This window comes from Rhipicephalus microplus, chromosome 6 (genome assembly GCF_043290135.1).
Source record: "Rhipicephalus microplus isolate Deutch F79 chromosome 6, USDA_Rmic, whole genome shotgun sequence".
Taxonomy (NCBI): Eukaryota; Metazoa; Arthropoda; class Arachnida; order Ixodida; family Ixodidae; genus Rhipicephalus; species Rhipicephalus microplus.
Genome location: NC_134705.1, coordinates 135,321,792 through 135,343,633, shown reverse-complemented (window position 1 = coordinate 135,343,633; position 21,842 = coordinate 135,321,792). Strand labels below are relative to the sequence as shown.

Below are 21,842 nucleotides of genomic sequence, written 5' to 3'. Positions count from 1 at the left end.
TGAGCAAAGTAGTCATGAGTATCATATTCAGCATCAAGTGGTGGCTTTTCGCTAAAACTGACGACTTTGAGGACGTGTCCATTGCCCCCCCCCCCAAAAAAAAAAAGTTGACAACACTGTTTATTGAACCAGCGGAAAGTAAAGCAGTAAAGTAATAATTTTTGCGGTGAAAGGTACGTCGTCAGTGCAGCTGGAACACCCTTTCTTTCTCGGTGCGTAGTGCTTCCTCATAACTTTCTTTGCTATTTACAAGCCTGTAAAAAACAGGGCAGGTTGATACTTTACTGCAACTTTAGCAAGGCGTTTCTCGTAGTCAGCCACTCAACCATTGTCATAAACTTAAGCATTTCAATGTTGACACTTGAGTTGCCAATTTTCGTCTTTTTTCTATCATCTCGTTGTTAATTCTATCGGCGGTAATTTGGATATATCATGCAACCTCAAAACACTAGTCTCAGACCAAGGGTTTGTTTAGTAGAAGGAATATTCGCGAACGAGGCGCAGCAATGCAGGCAGTACGCAACCAATCCGAAAGATACTTCTGGCTTTATTTCTTTCCGGTGAGCGTATTGCTTGGGTAATACACATACACAAACATCGTATCCAGGTATTTCAACTCGAAGACTCGGACACACTGCATTCACATCAACTGTATCGCAAGGGACTTTGCTGTTTCGGCATCACGACATACGTCGATGGCTCATTAGGCTCTTGGTGTTCTTCGTCCTACGAAAGGGACGATGAACGGAGACCCACTGTCACCTGAAAGACCAAAACGGGAAACGTTGATGCCTGCCAGTCAGCACGAGTCACATCAGGACTAAGCCCTCAAAGCACGCTAAACGTAAAGAATATCAAGGTTCACATATACAGTCGTAGTTTATACGACTAATAATCCAACGTATAGGGAACCATAACGTTTGATAACTAGCTGCCCAAACGTAGCCAAATAGTCACGTGAGTATGAATGTCAAGTAAACCACCCTGAGGCTTTCAAATACAAAACTGTTCATAGTGCGAACTTGTGACCAGCCGGCGAAAGTGTTGTCAGTCGCGACAGTTTGCAGCATCAGCTGTGCGTGGAGAAGCAGTGGCAAACTACTGATTTTGTGCCATGCACCTACCATCACACGGACTGTTGTTCAGGGTATTGGTATTGTCTTTCAAAAGTAGATTTATCAATGTATCATTGCCGGAACTTATCATGGAGGCCAAGGGCCGATAGCGTCAGCGCCACACCATGTGACGGCAAGTGGCGCAGAGAGCTAGTTTTTCTGTTGTTCTGCCACCCGCTGCAGGTTCTGCAAAACTTTTGTGGCACACACTACAAAAAATACACGCTGAACAGTACTTACGGATTTAAACAGAAGTATTTAGGGCTACGTAGCACACATACGTTCACTCCCATTCGCAGTTATGTTGATAATAGCTTAATTTTAACTCGTACATCAGAGCCAACAGCATATTTGGGGACTAGATTAGTCAACGACATCACAGGGCTATCTCGAGCAACTGCGCATACTAGTCGTTATATTTGATGTAGCGGTTCAATCCGTGAGTACTTTACATTTATAGTGCCTCTCCGATAGCGTCTGTCTTGCAATAAACTGGTCAATGGTTATATAGATCAGATTTTATGAATGAATCACTAGGAATTCTAGCGTGATAAGCAATGGCTTTCAGGTAATCAAAGTTTGCCTTTGAAGCAATGAAATAAGTTCACGGCTGAGACGAGCTGTCGTCCGGGTAACACAAAGCGATTTGATGAAGTTGCTAAATATCTAGAATAAATTGCACAGAGCTATGTATCCAAAGTGTTGATTTCATCAAGGCCAACAGAAAACTTGAAACATAATTTTTTAGGAGGCCATTCGCTGCAAGGAAAACACTTGGGCAGCCGTTGACCTTCACGAAAGAGTGCTCGTAAGAATTTCCTGAAGACTTTCTCGTTCAAAGCACACCTTCTCGTAAAAAATCTTTTTTGGAAGACCTACATATCGCTTCTTATTTTCCTGGAAATAGTTTGAGGAAATCAGTATTTTGGGGCAATGTTGACTTCACTAAAAATCTCAATGAACGACACATATGTTGTGCGTTTAAAATTGCTGCATGCCATAGTTGGATGTTTCTTCGTCATGTGCAAATATTTCTGCTTTTAATCTTAGCTCCATAATATAGGCCGTACGAAATATTCCAGTCTATGCATGTACACGTTAACTTACTGCTCGTGTCTAAACTCGTGGTCGATTCTTCATGACTGATGCACTGTTTCACTGTGTTGCTTTTTCTCGCATGTTGTGGAGCTGAAGATGGCCCACACTGCGGCACTTATTTTTTTCTTGGTAATTTATGTTTATTTTTATTAACGAAAATCGGTAGCCGATGTAGCAATAAACCCACTCACGTACCCGTGACTTGTAAATTCAAGAATAAATGCCACAAACGTACGAAGTTTCATGCAAGGCGGACAACACTCGCAGAGGCTCCCGTTCGGATCCACAATACTTTGGCACGTAGCTTCGTCAACTTGATCGCAGGTGATGCTTTCGGCCTGGCCGGCCAGCAGCGAGGACAACACCGCAGTAGTAAATAGGCCGATGACTTTCCATGCTGCAGCGTTCATTGTGTTCTGTTAACTTCAATAAAAGAACATTGCAGATAGCACTGCAAAATCAACAAGTAATACAAGTTTCTTTAACAACAAGGCCGGACCTCGGCTAAAACGTTGGCATAAAAAGCTTTCGAGCGTTCATCCGTTATTTTGATATATATATATATATATATATATATATATATATATATATATATATATATATTTAAATGTTAGATGCACCTTTCTAGAACACCTGTTGATGCTGTCGACGTTTCGATGGGAGCCCCATGTTGTGAAAAAGGAGGGGGCATCTATCTACGTATATAGTCAAGTAGATCCTCCGTGAGAAGTCACAACGTAGTTAATTTCTTTCCTGATGAAGTCCAGACGGTGTCTAAAACGTTGAAAGAAATAAACTACGTTGTCGCTGTTCACGGAGGATCTACTTGACTACTTGCAACGCTACGGCCACTCCACCACCATGCCTGCCTATATATATACATAGGTCATTTCATGCCAAGTGTCCTAGACGTGACATTCGACCATCACATATGTATAATCATATATATATATATATATATATATATATATATATATATATATATATATATATATATATATATATATGTGTGTGTGTGTGTGTGTGTGTGTGTGTATGTGTGTGTGTATACATATATATTCCACCGTAAATCGGCTTTTATAAAAGCCACATTTCATGTGCCGTACATACAGCTGCTTCCTTGTGCGATTGTTTTATTCATCTGGCTAAACTCTAGAATCACTGTTTTTCAAACGGGTTCATGACCTTGTGAATGACCAGAAAAATATTCCTGCCGAGCACGTGGTCGGATGTGTCGTTGCGCCTGCTTTGCCGTTATGTATCCGGCCGCAGCTCTTCCTGTGACAGCAGCGCTGGTCGCCCCGCCGTTTCACCCAGGCTGTGTTGGGTTAAGGTACGCCATGACATTATTATATATACGCAAGACCGGAAAACTCATCTGCCTTATAACCTGATATTTTCAAGGCTCGCGCACTAAACAAAATCAATCCACCAGATGCCCATCATAGACGACATTCTCGTACTTGTTAGCTGTATTTAGATAACGTATTATTGAAAATAAGTCCACCACCAGAATGATTGGTCCTACCAGATTGTATTCGGCTTAAGAGAGTACGTTCATCTACAATTCCGTTGAAGGTGTTAATAAAAAAAAGCAATTGATCTGATGAAAATATTCAAACGTTTGGAAAGTGTCTTGAATGTTGTAAGAATACCTAAGCTCATCATGACTACGATCCTGGTGCTTCAATCTTAACTAGGAAATCAATTTCATTACTACTAACATTAACAGCGCCCATGCACTACGAATTTCTTAGTCAAGTTGCTCTCAATCTCTTCATCACACCATGACGTGCTGAAACGCGCCTCTGACAGGATAACCAGGGATTATGGGAGTTCCTAATTATCTTGCCATAGGAAGAAAAGAAAAGACGCTATAGCTTTTTTTTTATTTTCTGAAGCCAATCGCGCTCAATGTATATCAATATATATTCCTACCGACACTAACGTGTTTGCTGTATACGGTATCTCACTAGATAGCCATAAAAGTCGGCCAAAGCTAAAAATATTTCTATTTCATGAAGTATGCCAGATAATCATAAAAGCAACACGGAAAATTGTGCTTACGAATATTTGCAAATGAACTGTGGCGTTAAGAAAAAATGGGGCACTGTGAATTTTTTTAAGGTGAACGTGACCCCTAAACTGAATGAAATTGTTTAAAAGCTGCAATTAGGCATCGCGTTTCGTATGATTGCGCAAGCTTTCTGAGTGATTATCCCGTCCCTATTGTCACATCTTGAAAGGAGCATAAATCTGTTTAAAGCAGTGGGCGGTTTTCCGTGAATAGGGTACGAGATCACTGTTTTAGAAGTGTGCTTCTGCACTGAAGAAGAGATTGAGTATTGCTTAATTTCGTGACATATGCCGTTTGTGTGCGAGTTAGACGCTACAGTTTTAACACGATATTTTTAGAATAAGGTTAAATTATACACGTACCTTGTGAAGAACCTCTGGTTGACTTTTCAACTGCAAATGACTCGGCTTAATATGTGAGCGCGTGTGACAGAGCAGCTGCAATACACCGCGTACGCCAGGTAGAGAAGCGTGTGAGATTGCATGATAAACCGCAAATGCAGCCGTGTTAAATCGTCAACACGTGCAGTTCAGCAGACGGTCGAGGCAACTGCGGGCAGGATATCCGCAATGTAAAATAGCACGGACGTCGCTTCGGACTAATAAATATTCAACATTAGAACGCGGTGGTGTAGTAATCAGATGGTGTTTTATTTTTCACTACATATTTGAAGTAGAATTTGCAATAGTCTTTATAGGTTGTTAATATTTTAAAATTAGTAGTAAGCGTTCGAACACGCTGTTTGACTAATACAGCTACCAAGGGCATCCATGACTTCAATTACTTGCTTAATCAGTATTCATAGACGTAAGTAGTCGGGATGGAGATGTATCACTAATCCTCTACGTGGATGAATTTACGTTAAATGGTGCTTGTTTTAGCTGAAAAGCACCAAACGATATTGTGCAGGCTTATATCATTACACCGTATATATTAAACTACATTTGGTAGGAGGCCTTTCAATTGCGTGTTATACCGATTCCTATAACGGAGGAATCATCAATGTTTTTTTTTTATATTCCATGTTTCGTTTGCATAAGAGCAAGAAGTAGCTGCAACATCATCGTGAAGCTGCCTACTTAATTACCTACATCCCGTATTACAATTCGTCCCGTATTCATTCATTTATTTATTTGTTAATTTATTAATACTGCCAACCCTCATAGAGGGTCACAACAGAAAGGACATACATGAAGAATGTAGAATGTTCATAAAGTTTCTTAATACCTTGACAACTCACAATTAAACTGGTATTCTCTTAATTAACAACTCAACATTCAAATAACGATTCAAGAACAATTCTAAATTCACAGTCATTTTTCAGAATATTTGCTATGAACATGAAGCCGTTACATTATTTAGCACTGAAAAAAAAATAATTTAGCAATCACGTAAATGCGCTTCTACGGCATTTTCAAAGTCAATGATATCCTTTAGAACAACAATTTCGTTCGGCAATGTGTTCCACATCTACAATGACATCTGGAAAAAAAGAATATCGAAATGTGTCAGTATTTGTACGGTCTGGTTTTACGACGCAATCGTGGTTAGTTCGGGAATTTCTTTTGTCTGGGGAATGAAAATATCAGAGCTTATCTATTTTCAGTTGATCATGCATTATTTGGAACAATACTTTTAGCCTATATTTATTTCCACGTAGTTCAAAAGGATCTAGGCTGCTTCTCAGTAACATCAGTGTTACTGATTCCTTCCTTCAGTACGTTGAACAAACAAAGCGCGCCACTAGTCTCTGTGTTTTTTCTAGCTTCTTCTTAAGAGTAACTGGATGAAGACTCCGAACAACGGATGAATATTCTAGTAGTGTCCTAATGAAGATGGTGTATGCAATATGTTTTACGTTGCGCGATGCATTCTGCAGCTACTTCCTCAATAAATATAACTTTTGATAGTATTTCGTGCAAACGTTATCTATATGCTCATTTCATGTCAATTTTAGCGTAATTGTTACGTTTATACGTGCTTGTGAATTAGATTTGATATCATACTTCATAAGTACATATAGAGGGCTGCCTAGACAATTAACCTAGCTTTCTGTAAATTATTGACTAGTTTTCAAAGCACAATGTATGCTACACTGCTGGAGTACATCATCAAAATCATTCTGGCGTGCGAACTATAGTTGACAAATTCAATGTTGTAGTAACACCACCCACACGATGTGAATATTTTAGCAGGTTGTTGTTCGGGTAAACTTAACCATATAATCATGTGCTGTTACGTACGTCTCATCTAGCTCCAAGTCCTCCGAACCGTCTTGCCTACGAAGTTCCAAATGACAGGCCATGATTTTTTCATACAGTTTGTTCGTGTTTAAACTTTGGCAAAATATCTTTTTACTGGGAGCGGGTACTAATAGGCTTGTTCTGTTCATTGCACGAGATACCCGTAAGTTCACAAAATATTGTTACATACATTTCACGACTTTTACGCCACTACTGTGGCTTAACAGTAAATGAAATGACCGCGAAACATGCCATAAACGTTCTTTCAAATTAGAAAGGTAAAAAAGAAACTTAGTGGTTATTTAGAACCGGGGCCTTTTCTTCATCTCGAAAATGGCTACGAAACATTTTCAGGGGGTGCGGCCCAACACTAGTTTAAAAGTGCATGATTGAACAGTTAAGGAGTGCTTGAGTAGTAAGGCTATTGTCACTACGTTAATCTGCCTTACGCCGTGGCATGTATGATATGGAAAATAATAAAAAAAAATTAAAAACTGACCCCGTGCATAGTTGTATCTGAAGAGAGACGCAAATAGGCTCGAATAATTATGAGCACGTGAGACATAGGTGCGATATTTTCTTGCGGGCAAAATGCATGAGAATTGACGCAGACGTGCAGGCCTGTGATACCTCGTGCGCAAGCGATAGGCTGTAATAATAAAAGCTCTCTATGATAAGGCTCTGTTGTGGCGCGTGCCATGTGAGGGGGTCAAATTCTGTTTTCAAATGTGAAGTGCTTTATCTAGTATCGTGACAATCGGTGTATCAGGAGAAGAAAATTGCTGGCTAGTCCAGAAAAGGGGTGTTTCATTGTACGCTGACCTGAAAACGTATACCTGGATAGAATGTGAAGCATGTGTCGCGTTACTGCATAAAAACAAACGCCAGAAACAACTGCTTTGATTTGTGGGGTTTAACGTCCCAATGAGAAACAACTGCTGCCTGACTGTATGGTATATCCGGTACGTAAAATCGCAAGGACGTTGCTTTTTATAAATAAGCGAGCGACTTTTAAGAGGCAGTGATGTACGGGTAACAGCTGAATCTTACCGGTACTTAACTATGGAGAAAACTCCTGGAGGCTTACGTAAAGGGTTCCACCAAAAATCACAGCGTATTCACAGAGTGAATGAAGATGAGAGATGCGAAGCGTCCTTCAACCCATCCATGCCTCCATCTGTCCATTCGTTCTTGCTTCCGTCCGTCTATGTGACGATCCGTGCATCCATCCATGCATCCGTCCGTTTGTCCATGCGTCCGTCCGTGAGTCCGTCTATCAGTCTATTCGTTCATTCGTGCGTCCATCCGTCGGTACGTCCGCACGTCCATCCATCCGTCCATCTGTCCATCCGTCTGCTAGTCTGTCTGTCCGTCCGCGCGCACATCTAGTGCACACTCCAAGTACCGCCATCTCCCATCTCGCATTTCCTGTGGCACATGCCCGCTCCAGAACAGGCATGTGCCACCAGTGGCTACTTACTACAACTACATACATCGGAAGATGTACAGACCCACGCCTTAAGGAGCTTCACCCCTAAAAATTGAGGACAACGCAGTGAACCACGGAAAATAAACTGATAGGGGTAACCTTAAGAGACACGAAGAGAGCCGAGTGGGTCAGAAAACAAACCGAAATTAAGGATATAACAGTTGAAATCACAAGAAGAAATGGACATGGGCCAGCCACGTCACACGTAGGCAGGATAACCGTTGGTCATTAGGGGAACTGATTAGTTTCTCAGAGAAGGCAAACGTGTGAGAAAAAACGGAAAGTTAGGTGAGCAGATGAGATTATTAAGTTTGCAGGTATAACGGGGCAGCAGAAAGCGCAAAATGCGGTTATTTGGTGCAGCCCCGGAGAGGCCGGTTTTCTGCAGTGGGCGTAGTCTGACTGATGACGATGATGATGATCTATTTATCGAATTAAAGTGCTTTTATTATGACTCGTATATTAGGTTTGCTAATATAGCTTGCCAACTTGTCAAGTTTCACTTCAACCAAATCAAAGTGTCATAATAGGCACAATTTTAGTGCTTGTCAGGTATATTAAGTCAAGATTGTCCTACGAAAGAGCCCTCTTAATATTAGAACTTTTGATGAACCATACCGAGCATACGAAGCAACTTTCAACGATTTTGCAGGAGTCTGTCCAGAGAAATAAGCAATTGTTTTGAAGAACCGTGGACACGTGTCTATAGTGCATAGAATTGTATACTTGAGAATATCAGTAAATGATCCGGTCTCGCGTCTTAGAACTGAAAAATTCAGTTCAATTCTTACGGCACCCATGTAATGCAAAGTTTTTCGTGCAAGCTGCTGCGAGTGGCCATTTTGACTATGTCATTCTGTTCTGTAACGTATTATGGTGAGGTCGCTCTAGAGTATTTAGTAATTCTACTTACAAACATAAAAAATGCTCACTAATTTTTTCCGAGCCTATCAGTGTTTAAACTTTGCCAAATATCTTCTTACCGACAGTACTATGTTTGTTGTCTGTTGCTCTAGCTCTATATACCTGTAACGTGCTAGCAGCAAAACGTTTCAATTTATTGCACTGCACCAGATAATCTAAATAGCAACTCGCGGCTCTACGCAAACATAACTTTGAAGCGACTTTACAGCCGGCGCTGGTCCTTGTGATCCTTTCTTCTGTGTCATCGTGAGCTTGCGCTAAAATATCAGTATGGAGGAAATCCAACTATCCAGTCTATCGGCATTACTGCAATATTATCCAGTTTCCTCGTGATTAGAAGTGTTACGTGTATATTGACACGCATTTTGTTGTAAGAATAATAAAGAGTATGAATGTCAGTAAAGCGCCACTCTCAAGCACATAGGAGACGTGCCGTTACACTAAGACAATGTTTTTATGCAGAACAGGAAAATAAATTGACCTAATCTAAGTAACTACGTATAACTGAATGTTTTCCAAGGATAAGGCAAAGAAACGCATAATGTAGATGTACGCATAAAAAAACAGGCTCTTTTTATTTCGTTCTAAAGGACACCGTTTTCAAAACTCAGTTTACGCACGTGATAATAATATTCCCCATTTGCTATTTAGGGCAACAGGTAATACAGTATAAACATTAGTTGGTAATATGAAAACGACCTTGCTTTTTTTTCGTCATCGCAGTACAATGTGATCAAACGTTAGGCTCTCGGATTTCTTCGTCCCCCCGATGGAAGGTGCTGGGAAGACTCCTTCTCACCTGAAAAACAAACAAAGAAAAGGAAAGTGTTCCTGCAGTTTCACGAGCGCGAATTACATTGAAAACTGCACCTTGAAATCAAGTCAAAAGCGAAAACTTAGAAATACAGAGCTGTTGGTTATCGCATGGTTCCTTACCGATAGATATCTGGCTGCGCACCCGCAGTGGCATTCAGGACATTTTAGGAGATTGAAAACGATCGTGTATTTATCCTACTTCATAGCTTTCTTTGTTAATGCACCCATTTGTACTTTTTTATGATTGCCATTAATACCTACAGTATATTGGCGTTCTGACCACTAAAATATTTTCAGCTTCCCAATAAAGCCTACTAAATGTATGGCTTGTTTACCATAGTTATAATAATCCTAATATTATTATTGCTATTTCTTTCTTTCATCATTATTTTTATTACGGATTATGTCGGAGAATATAGGTTAGCTAGATACCGTTATATTGTGATATTAGGAATGCTCAAGTCTTCTTGAGCCAGTAGTTGCTAACAGCAAGACTTTTGCATTTGGTGGTTCACTTTTGAAGTGTGGAAGCTTGGGCTAGTTGGTATGGCATGACGATAGTTATAGCGCGAGAACAAAACGACGACCCAGAGACAACAAGGACACGAAGGACACGAGCGCTAAGCTCGAGTCCTTCGTGTCCTTCTTGTCTCTGTGTTGTCGTTTTGTTCTCGCGCTATCACTCTTCACTCTTAAGTTGCGGATATCTTGTACACCTGTCATCATCTTTTAATAATCGGCCTAATGGTTCTTTGCAGACCACATCTAAGGGTACTTTATCCGCCTAGGGCTTAGGGCTCTCTTCTCGTGTATTGAATTCTTGTTTACATTGATTCTGTAACTAGGATGCCTTCTTTTCCTCGCACTTTACCCTCAAAGAGACAATTTGTACACTTTTATTCACTGTACAGCATGAAACTATAGGTGCAACTAAATTCACAAAATATATTTTACACTAGTTTAGAGTTAATTGGCCAAAAAAACACGGCCAAGCACTAAGCTCTAAATATGACGGGTTGACGGTGTTTGCGAACTTGTGATGGTATAAAGCATGCATTATACTACACTTTTCGCAGGACCGTACGTTTTCTGCATATGTTTATAGTATGCTTCATATTGGCAGCCACGTGAGCGCGTCTGCGTTAGTACGTGTGCTTCATTTGGCCGTTTTTAATAAATGCATCACACTTTTTCTGCATTATATTTTTTTAACCATGCAATCACGTTTCTTGCGTTCTAACAAGACGCAAAAGATCGCACTAGCGACTTGTTCAGGTGCACTTTGGTCTCTTCATTCATTGGGCGCATGCCTTTCTTTCTTAGCAGCAGTTCCGGTTAAACGAGTAACGACAGTACGCCAAAAATGGCGAGTGCGCTTGTCGCCACCGATGCTATTCCATCGACGAAGATGGCGCTAGGACAGAACCAAACACACCTGTCAAGCAACACCATTGGAACGCTTCCTTAGCTTCACCGGAGTTTGCTCTGCAGAAGTACTTAAAATGATTTGAAGATTTTTAAAATCTAAATCCACACTCGAATCATGTCTCTCATGCACTTTTTCGTTTTATAATTTGTGTACATTTGGTGTTGTCCTAAGGAGCATATCATTTGTTATTATCTCCGTTTTTATATTTTAATTTGTGTTTTATAAGAACCAAAAGTAGCCGATGTAGTGATAAAATCACCGACTTTTTCTGCACGTTATTTCGGTATAAAATACAACAAACGTACGGACACAGTATTGTTGCGATCTAAGAGACAAAGATGCCTTTGAAAGTATAGGCAATTATTATAAGTAATCACAATGTAACGCTCGCCAATAACTTCTAATAACACCCCATATAGTTATATGGCGTGATTGTCAGCTATATCTCATGAATATTACGTCTATAACCAAGAAAATCAGCCCTTAGGTGCACACTTCTTTCCTACAAACGTACGAAGTTTCGTGCAGGCCGGGCAACACTCGCACAGGCTGGCGTTTGGATCCACGGTCCCTTGGCACGTAGCGGAGTCTACTACATCGCAGGAGATGCTTTTAACCTTTTGGACAAGGAGAGAAACCACCGCTGCTGAAGAGAGTAGGGCGATGAATTTCCAAGCTGGAGCTTTCATGATTCCTGTTGGGTTGAATGAAACATTGACAGCACATTAAACCAGTGCCTTTTGAGCTGCTAACTACTGCAGCTTTGGTTGGATATTTATATGAAGGCAACTATCTTTTGTAGCGGGCTTCAACATGAGCTAAATAAACAGGTACTTTTCTCAGAATCACTAAAAATTACAGCATATCCACGGAGTGAATGAAGATGAGCGGGGCGAAGCGTCCATCTGCCCATCCGTCCGTTCGTCTGTTCGTCCATCCATCCGTCCATCCGCCTGTCTGTCTGTCTGTCTGTCTGTCTGTCTGTCCGTCCGTCCGTCCGCCCGTCCGTCCGTTCGTCTGTTCGTCCATCCATCCGTCCATCCGCCTGTCTGTCTGTCTATCTGTCTATCTGTCCGCCCGTCTGTCCGTCCATCCGCCTGCCTGTCTGTCTATCCGTCCATCCGTCCGTCCGTCCGTCCGTTCGTCTGTTCGTCCATCCATCCGCCTGTCTGTCTGTCTGTCTGTCTGTCTGTCTGTCTGTCTGTCTGTCTGTCTGTCTGTCTGTCTGTCCATCCATCCGTCCATTCGTCTGTTCATCCATCCATTCGTCCATCCACCTGCCTGCCTGCCTGCATGTCTGTCTGTCTGTCTGTCTGTCCGCCTGTTCGTCCATCCATCCGCCTGTCTGTCTGTCTGTCTGTCTGTCTGTCTGTCTCTCTGTCCGTCCGACCGTCCATCCGTTCGTCTGTTCGTTTGTCTGTCTGTCTGTCTGTCTGTCTGTCCATCCATCCGTTCGTCTGTTCGTCCATCCATCCACCTGTCTGTCTGTCTGTCCGTCGGTCTGTCCATTCGCCTGTTCATGCATCCATCCGTCCATCCATCTGTCTGTCTGTCTGTCTGTCTGTCTGTCTGTCCGTCCATCCGTTCGTCTGTTCTTCCATCCATTCGCCTGTCTGTCTGTCTGTCTGTCCGTCCGTCCGTCCATTGTCTGTTCGTCCATCCATCCGTCCATCCGCCTGTCTGTCTGTCTGTCTGTCTGTCTGTCTGTCTGTCTGTCTGTATGTATGTCTGTCTGTCCCACCCCCACATTAATTACCAACAAAACAAAAGGCTCTAGAGCCATCTAGTGATATTAAATACAATTTTACTTCTACACACAACGCCATCCAGTGAGCAATTTTTAAAGTAGAGCTGGCTATATACTGTTGACGGAGGAGGGACGACCCACACTTTATGGAGCTTCGCCTTTAAATGTGTGCTCGCATCAGCTGTTTCGTCGTAGTGACCGACATAATGAAACTGGCCGCCTTGCATTAGAAGATCGTTACCGCGCAATTAGACAAGATAGTGTTTCATGCTGGGGTCTACCACGGCTCTAATGACGCGTTTTTGTCGCGGCGCGAAATGACTCGGCTACAAGAGCACGTCGTTGAGTGCACTAACGTTGTGGTATTAGTGTACATATGTACCATTCGGGGAACTCACAGGTCAATAACCTCACCAAATTTTTGCTATCGGTAGCGAGAAAGGGTGACGAGCTCGAAGGGCTCGCTGTAAAGATCGCATTGCGATGTGCGCGCTATGTCGCGGAGGAGGTGCTTTGTACATCCCGTGCTCTTCGCGAAATTTTCCGTGTCAGTTACGAGGAGCACGAAGGTCACTTCCCTCACTGTAGCGGCCGCTTTCGCGGAAGGGCCGTGCAGTTCACACACAAACGAATTCCATCTCTGAGAGTTACTGGTTCTTGCTCGTTCTTTGTATACTTGGGCGTTGGTTTCGTGGGCCCTTCATTGTGTTCGGCCAGTGTGTTTTATCCGTAACATTTGCTCCCACTCACCCTGTATGTTCTTTTAGTAAGCCTAATGTGGTTGAGCAGCGCATTAGGCCTTCCTAGCTGCTTGCCGTTCTTTGCGTATACATTATGATCTGTTGCAATAACATCCATTACTTCGCACTTGTGTTGAAGCAACCCACATTAAGCGATCAGCTACTTCTGTGAACGCACGTTTCACTTTCGTGTTAGACCCCATTCCGTGAAGGCACGTTTCCCTTTGGTGTTATACCAATTTCTATGACATAGGCGTCAGCCTTCGACAGATGTTTGAAAGAAACTTATTTAAAAGTCAATTACGTCGCTCTAGTGTTTTAACTAGAAGTGGGCAGCTCCCACGTTGGGAAATAAATACCTAACCTTTCAGCCACTTCACGGGCCCATTGGACTGCCCATAGTTGTCCCTCTTCTGTAGGCTTGCATCAAGCTGCGTCTCTCCGCTGTTCAGTTGTTTTCCTTATCGCTGCTTACTACAGATAGCTGTCAGAGCATATGGGTGAGATTCATGATGTCATGTCATTTATTGCATGCTGGAGGAATACAGAACTTGGGATAAATATAGTTAATTCCCTTCTAGCACATCCCTTCTAGCACAATCGCCAGATACTGAAAGCCTATGTTTAAGGGTTTCTTTCGGAAACAAAGTAATCATTGTTATCGCTGTGTACAGACCACCTGATTCCGGGCCCAATTTTCTTGTAAATTTGCGATCTCATTTGGCCTCTTTCAGTAAATATAAGCTTTTCGTCCTAGGAGATTTTAATCTGCTCAACTTTGATTGAGACCGCTTGAAAACAAGACCCAATTCTTGTCACAGTGACGACATTCTCGACATTATGTTTTCACACAACCTTGTCCAATTAGTTCAGCAACCAACTCGAGTTTGTGGCAATTCATCCTCTCTACTTGACCTTGTTTTCCTGCCCAGATCTTTCGAAAAGTACCACGTGTCTGTGGAACACGGTTTCTCAGATCACAAAATTGTTTTTGCATCCATTTCTCTTTATTATAAAAATGCAAAAGGTTGCCCAGCTCTCAAAAATGTGAAAGACTTTGCGAAAGATAATGACACTGCAACTACTGAGTATTTGGAAAATATCTGGCCAAATTTCACTGATCACGATGTTCAAGTCCTTTGGAATAAATTTAAAAATATGTGTTTATTCTGTTTGCAAAATCTTGTACCCGATAAAGTTAAGAAGACCGCTAAATATACGCCCTGGATATCTAGATCTACAATTCACCTTAAACGCAAAGCCAAGCGCTTGCGAAAAAAACGTACAGCGCCTTAACAACTCGCCGAAATTCGTACTACCCTTTACAATGCTATTACTCGTGCCAAGAATTTCTACTTTAACACTACTTTACCGATCTTCCTAAAAGAGGAACCCCATAAATTCTGGAACTTTATTAGACAGCGCAAAGAAAGCATAACTGAAATTTCAGTCGACGGCTCTAAATTGACTAATCCTCGAGCAATCGCAAATCACTTCAATTTGTTTTTCGATAGCGTATTTTCGCAGTCTCAGTTGAAACAGAGTAATTCAGTAGCTTCATACCCTGATGTCAATATTGTTTCGCACAATGGTGTCTTAAATATGTTACTTCGATTAAAAAACAAATCGACGCCAGGGCCCGATTGCATTGCGAACGCATTTCTCTGTCGTTATGCTGAAACTTTGACGAAATTTCTTGTACTTATTTTTGAATCTTCTCTTCATGCGGTCACGCTACCTTCTGATTTTCAAATAGCCCGTATCGTACCTATTCCCAAAAAAGGCGACCCACTCTTAATTCCCAGCTACAGACCCATATCTATGTTATCATCCGCCTGTAAGTTACTTGAACACGTTGTTGCTACGTTCATTACACAATTTTTAGATACCCATCAAATCCTCTCTCCATTTCAACACGGGTTTCGCAAGGGATTCTCGACCGTCACTCAACTACTTACAGTTGTTCACCACGCTTCTTCAGTTCTTGATAAGGGGGGACAGGTTGACCTCATACTCTTAGATTTTAGTAAGGCCTTCGATCGCGTATCACACGACAAATTAATCGATAAATTAGTTCAAATCGGGCTTTCAGCGTTTATCGTCTCTTGGCTAACTGCCTATTTAAGTAACCGTAGACAGTACGTCGACATTAATGGAAGCACTTCTGACGCTCTCCCTGTTACGTCTGGCGTACCGCAGGGAAGTGTGGTAGGCCCTTTACTTTTCCTTATTTTTTGTAATGACATTGTTAACGTTATAAATAGTCCGGTCCAAATACGTCTTTTTGCAGATGACTGTATACTTTTTAATAGAATTAATAGCATCGAGGACCAACTTGCGTTAAACTCGGCGTTAGAAAACGTTGCTTCTTGGAGTAAAACTACTAACATGCAATTAAACCATGACAAAACAGTTTACCTCCGAATGACTAGAAAGAAACACCCCCTTGAATTCTCTTATTGTACTTGTGACCAACCGCTTAAGCAAGTAGATGAACACAAATATCTTGGCGTAACATTAACCGGTACCTTAAGTTGGAACTCTCACATTACTAACATATGCGCTGCCGCTTTCCGTAAACATTGTTCATTACGACACAAACTCAAAACCGCTCCCTCTGAGGTTAAATACTTAGCATATACTTCTATAATTAGACCGAAACTTGAATATGCCTGCGTTATTTGGGATCCTCACACTAAAACCAATATCGACTGCCTCAAAAGAATTCAAAGAAGGGCCGTCCGCTTTATTTATAGTATGTACGGTCTAACAGACTCCGTTTCTGCCCTGATGAAAAGACATGGTATCCCAACATTAGAATTATGACGTAAATCATTTAGGCTAAAATTACTTTACCAATTAGTTAACCGGAAGCTCTTATTTGATAACAGCCCCTACATTAGTCGCCTGGAAACACGGCGCGGTCGTCATTCACACTCCCTTACCTTAACTCCGTATTTCGCCAAAACTAATCTCTTCAAATTTTCGTTTTTCCCGCGCAAAATCTGTGAGTGGAACAATTTACCGTTTGCCGCCCTGCTGTAGACAGATCCTATTGACGCACATGTTTTCCTGAGGATGTAAAAATGTTTTGCAGTTTTATTATCCGCTGATCCTTTTTGTTGATTGCTTACTTTCAGTGCCATGTTGCTTTCCCTTTGCGATTCTCGCAAATGCGATTCTCGCAATCCCACTTAATTCATTGCTGTTATGATAAGCTTGATGGCATTATTGTTGTATGTGTGTGATGATTGGATTATTGTATGCTGTGTGATGCTTGGCTTGATTGTCTTACTGCCTGTACCATTCCTGCTTGGGCTCCATGCCTGCAGTATCTTGTAAATAAAAAAAAGAATAAACAAAATTAACCGCGAGTTCGGGTGAGTTCATATTTTTAACAGCATTACCGTAATGGCCTGATCTCTGTTAGCTGTGTGGAGGGGGCAAGTCTCTGCATCCTAGGTCGAAGTGTTTAGTTAGCTTGTTGTACGATAGGAGGAGATTCCAGAATTTTCTAACCTTGGCATTTTACATTGTGGCTGGATTGTTGGCAAGTCCTCTTGCAGCACTGTAAGCAGATTTTTCGGAGTTTGCGATAGTACGTTGATTTATTTAATACATACTGCGGACCACACTTCGGTCCAAGCAGGAGGGCATGGTGTAATGCAAAGAGAAATACAATACACGCAAAACCAAACAAAAAAAAAACAGTGCACAGTTACTCAGTATCGCAAGTACTACATTCGATTGTCTGGTTCCAGTCTGAAATGGTGCGTGGAAAAAATGAAAATTTGAACGTGTCCGTTCTCGCGAAGTACGGAGTTAGTGCATTTGGTTGGTGATGTCTTGTCGGTCTTGTGTTTAATGGAGAAAGAAAAGGGGTTGGATCAAGGAAAAGTTTGCGATTATATAAAAGAGACAGAAAATCAAGGCGGGACTTCTTTCCACGATCCTGAAGGGAAGGAATATTATTAGCTAGTATTAGGTCTGTGGGGGAGTCCGTTCGCAAAAACCTAGAATAAACAAACCGAATGGCCTTCCGCTGAATCCTTTCAAGTTTTTTAACGTTTTGTTTAGTATGGGGGTCCCACACGATACTCGCATACTCCAGCTTCGGCCTAACGAAAGTGAAATAACCAAGAAGCTTTACGTTTGGAGGGGAATTTCTGAGCTTATAACTTAGGAAGCATAATTTCCGAAAGGCAGACGAGCAAATATTATCTATGTGCACGTTCCATGATAAGTTGTTTGTTAGCGTAACGCCGAGGTACTTATAACTGTCAACCTGTGTTAGAAAAGACGATCCTAATTTATACACGTGTTCACTAGGGTTTTTCTTTCTCGTTACACAGAGATATACACTTTTTTCCAAATTTAATTCCATTCGCCATTCTACACACCACTCCCGCACGTTTTCAATGTTTTTCTCGAGTTCGTTCTGATCATTAGTACATGTTGGGAGGAGGTAGCCAAATAATACCTCCTCCCAACGTGTTTCCACGTTGGGAGGAGGTAGCCAAATAATTGTGCGTGGATTCATAACATTTCCCTTCAGCATTGCCAGAGCCTTTCCAGAAATTGCTCTTTTGACAAATGCTGGGACGATTCCCCTATTATCGCTGTGGATCCTCGATCTATGTTGGTCTGAGAGTGCCGATGCAATGGCTACTCGCTTAGAATTTTCTAATTCTGTGGTGTAGGTGAAAGCCGAGTTCACTAGTTCACCTATTCCATTTGCAAGCACTGTTGTGAAGGCTAGTTTGTTTGACATGAACGCCACGTCGCCAAACGAGCATTCCCGAGCCTGATTGTTAGCTTTTTCTTGCAGGGTTTTGACTCTGGTTTGTCTTCTGCTCACATTAGGAAGGGCGTGAGAAATAATTCCGACAGGCATAGCTGTAATATTGCCCTTCAGATCATTTGAGATTGTTTTGTGGTTGTCACTTATCGCTGTTAATCTTGCAATGATTCTCTTGAGGATGTGTCTTCTTGATTGCGTTGCCTGTAGTGTAACATGAAGGTAATTTCCTCTAATACTTTGTGCACCACAAGCTGCATGAGTCTTTCAGTTTCGGTGTACACAGACATTTCTTTTCTGTGTGGGCACCATCCACTTGCTTCTCACTTCTCCAGTCAGGCTGGTTAATCCGCCTGTTCCAAGATTGCCTACTAGGTGCCAGCTCTATAGCTTGTTTTTGCGCTCTGGTGCTCTTTCACAGCCCGTAACAGCCACTCTGTCTTTGTTATAGTAAATTTAGTTACATAAAACAGCTCGTGAACATGCATCAGTGTAGGATTTTAGCGGTGGGAACTGGGCGTGTCAATAGGATATTTGGCTGCTTACAGATCCCAAAAAAAAAGAAGAACGGATGAGGAAGCCATGCGCAAAGGTAGGCTGCAGTTCTGGAGGTAGAAGTTAGAGTAGTTAAGTGGTACTAGAGGCAAGGGACTCTCGAATTCACTAACTACATTTAATATACAGCCACCACATTCTGAAGTGCCAAAGCCTTATAGGGTGCTGTACGGCCCCAAGTAAATAGATGCGATGTTCAGGAAAACACCATTGTGAAGACGTACAACACTTTTATGGGGGCAGTGGATCGTTTAGATATCCTGATGACATATTAAAGATGTTTTCTGAAATCAAATGCTTTTTGCCGTTTTTTTTTTCAGGTTGTTGGTATGAGTTTTTGGGCAGGTATCTTCTCTATCGCAAAGGTTCAAAGGTTGCAGTGCTCTAGAAATCGCCAAAAAGAGCAGCTTGGTCGTTTAGCGTTGTGCACTTCTTTAGTGAGCTAGCTTTCTTTTTCTTCTCAGAACAAGAACATACTGAGGAAGAGGAGGCGGCAGTCTCTTTGCGTGGCAGCAAGGGTCGCGAAGAAGAACAGAAAGGGACCACCAGATTCAAACCCTAATACTCAAGATGTTCAGACAAAGTTGTCCCCTGGCCTTAGGTTTCACAACGACAACACTCAAAATAACCAGCTGCAAAGTTCACCCTGTGTATTTGTTTGTTTGTTTGTTTGTTTGTTTGTTTGTGAGTGAGTGAGTGAGTGTGTGCGTGTGCGTGTGTGTGTGTGTGTGTGTGTGTGTGTGTGTGCGCGCGCTTTCACGAAGTGCGAAACTCATTTGCGTATTAACGAAAATAGAAATTGTTTGATTTTTTGCAATAGCTGAGTCACTAGCTTCCTGAAATCAAAGAAATGAGTTGAAAATGAACATTATCTTGATAAATACGACCCGTTATTGCCCTGATAGCATTCACTTCTTTCCTGAAACGCCAATCCTGTTGCTCTCTTACTTCCTCGTAAGCAGACCATAAAAAGCCACATTAGCAATATTTTTACGCCAATAGGCTCAATTTAGCCTATGAGAAAAGCTTTTTTTTCTAGCCCAGTCGCTTCTAACTTTCTCCAAAATACATACCAAACAGCAATACTGGATGTGCTGGCTGTTAATTTTACCTTTCTAGTACGAACAGGCAAAATCTTTATTTCGCTGGAGTGAGAAAATAATTTAACAAGAAATTAAGCATTTCGTAAGCACCTGTTTGCGCTGTTCAAGCTGGGACGCTAGAATAGATGAAGCTATACCGCAAATACTTCACGAATTTTTTTAAAATTTAGGAGCTACAATTGAATTGCTATCATTGTTTAGAAGCCGCTATTTTTCGACACATCTCATATGATTACGGGAGGCTTTAGATGAAGACCTGACACTACTCTCACGTAGTGAAGGTAAGGCAATTCCTAACAAAATAGTGACCGATGTTTTATGTCAAGAAACAATACCACTTTGCGAGAATCACTTAAAATTGCTGCATAGGTTCAGGCTTGCTTATTCGTTTGTCAGACAATGTTTACGCATGAAGCACAGGTGTATTGTTGTATTAGAAACTTTCCAAAGGAAAAATTAATTGACGCACATACCACTGGGAGCGCTTCCAGTTCACTTTTGAGCTCTGGAGTTCTTTAGCGTAATTTTACCTTTAGCGTATAGTACCTCAAAACGCAGAGGTACTATACACTAGGCCAGGATGCGACAGGTCCGTGATTGCAGGCCGATCAGCAAACGTAGCAGAGTGGAATCACAAAAGCACCTTTTTTTGTGCAGCTGAATAGTTGATAGAGGCAACTGTTGCTTGGCTACACGGGATATCCGGAATATGAAACAGCCAAAACGCCACTTTTGTTGAATAAGCAAGAGTATTTAGGAATCAGTCATATTGTTAAGAACGAATATACTTTGTGACTTTATTACAGTAGCCAAGAAATTGCTCTACCTGACTGCCCAATTTTCAGATTTTGGCATAGCCCCAAATTACTAATAATCACTTGAGAAAATTGTGCTGAGAATTGTTCACGTGTGTGTTATATTATGGGAATTTAGCTTCTCCATATACTTTTTTACATTACCATATTACGAGACCGTAAAGACTCCCGGAGGATGGCAGTCTTTACGTTTATGGCCACACCTTAGAAAGGCACCTTCATCCATGGCTATATATACGCGACATTCGCTTTTCGGGGGCCCCAGCCATCAAGTCAAAAGCAGCCGAACGGTGAGCGTGACTTGCAATCACCTTGTTTCAGCCGGTTTACCGATGCTAGAAGAACCTAGAATACCGAAACCGTAAACATGAAAAGCCTATTGTAACAGAGCGTGTTGTTGGGCCAGTTGGTAGATCATTTTTAGAAACCTAATTTGAGCGCAAACAAACGACCCACTCACGCACCCGCACATCCAAGCATCAAATAAGAACAGCGCTCACGGTACAGTGTCCACTCAAGTACGCGCCGTGCGTCTTTGATGCCTGGGATAGTGTATGTATGTGTGTGCGTGAGTGTGTCGTGTGTTTGAGCTCAAATCAGGTTTTTAGGAGTGAAAGGCCTAGAGTCCCAGACTGGCTGCATAGCAGGCGCCATCAAGCGGGGTGAAGATGAAGCAAGCAAGCACAAATAGTTATTGCAGAAACAGTGAATTTCAATTCTTTTGTAGGTCCCTTGCAGCGGAATAGTTACGAATGAGTTGCCTTTTCGATATTGTCCGCTCATAAACACTATAGGCAGTAACAAACATGTACAGTGAATATGGTGTGGCGCGAAGCTACATAAGATGTCGATATAGTCGTTCGCTAACCCGGTATTTTTGCACCCTTGCACAG

At 41.8% G+C, this 21,842-nt stretch overlaps 1 protein-coding gene and 1 long non-coding RNA gene across 4 annotated transcripts in view; both read right to left on the bottom strand.

Moving 5' to 3' along the window:
- Positions 1–527: 527 nt before the first annotated feature.
- Positions 528–4,831, bottom strand: LOC142765529 (uncharacterized). 2 transcript variants are annotated; one of them, XR_012884298.1, is made up of 3 exons: positions 4,653–4,831; positions 2,449–2,610; positions 528–762 (listed from the first exon to the last, which is right to left on the bottom strand). It is a non-coding gene; the product is annotated as an uncharacterized LOC142765529 (long non-coding RNA). The 2 variants fall into 2 exon arrangements; XR_012884297.1 differs by having other exon boundaries at positions 2,449–2,636; positions 4,653–4,830.
- Positions 4,832–9,496: 4,665 nt separating this feature from the next.
- The window catches only part of LOC119167385 (uncharacterized), a 28,121-nt gene continuing 15,775 nt past the window's right edge, over positions 9,497–21,842 (bottom strand). The window contains exons 4-5 of one of the 2 annotated variants that reach the window (XM_075866653.1): positions 11,706–11,885; positions 9,497–9,745 (exon numbers count right to left, since the gene is read on the bottom strand). In XM_075866653.1, coding sequence (XP_075722768.1) covers positions 9,687–9,745; positions 11,706–11,885 — 239 coding nt within the window. In that variant the 3' untranslated portion in view covers positions 9,497–9,686. The remainder of the gene's footprint in view (positions 9,746–11,705; positions 11,886–21,842) is intronic. The other variant, XR_012884296.1, reaches the window with a different exon arrangement.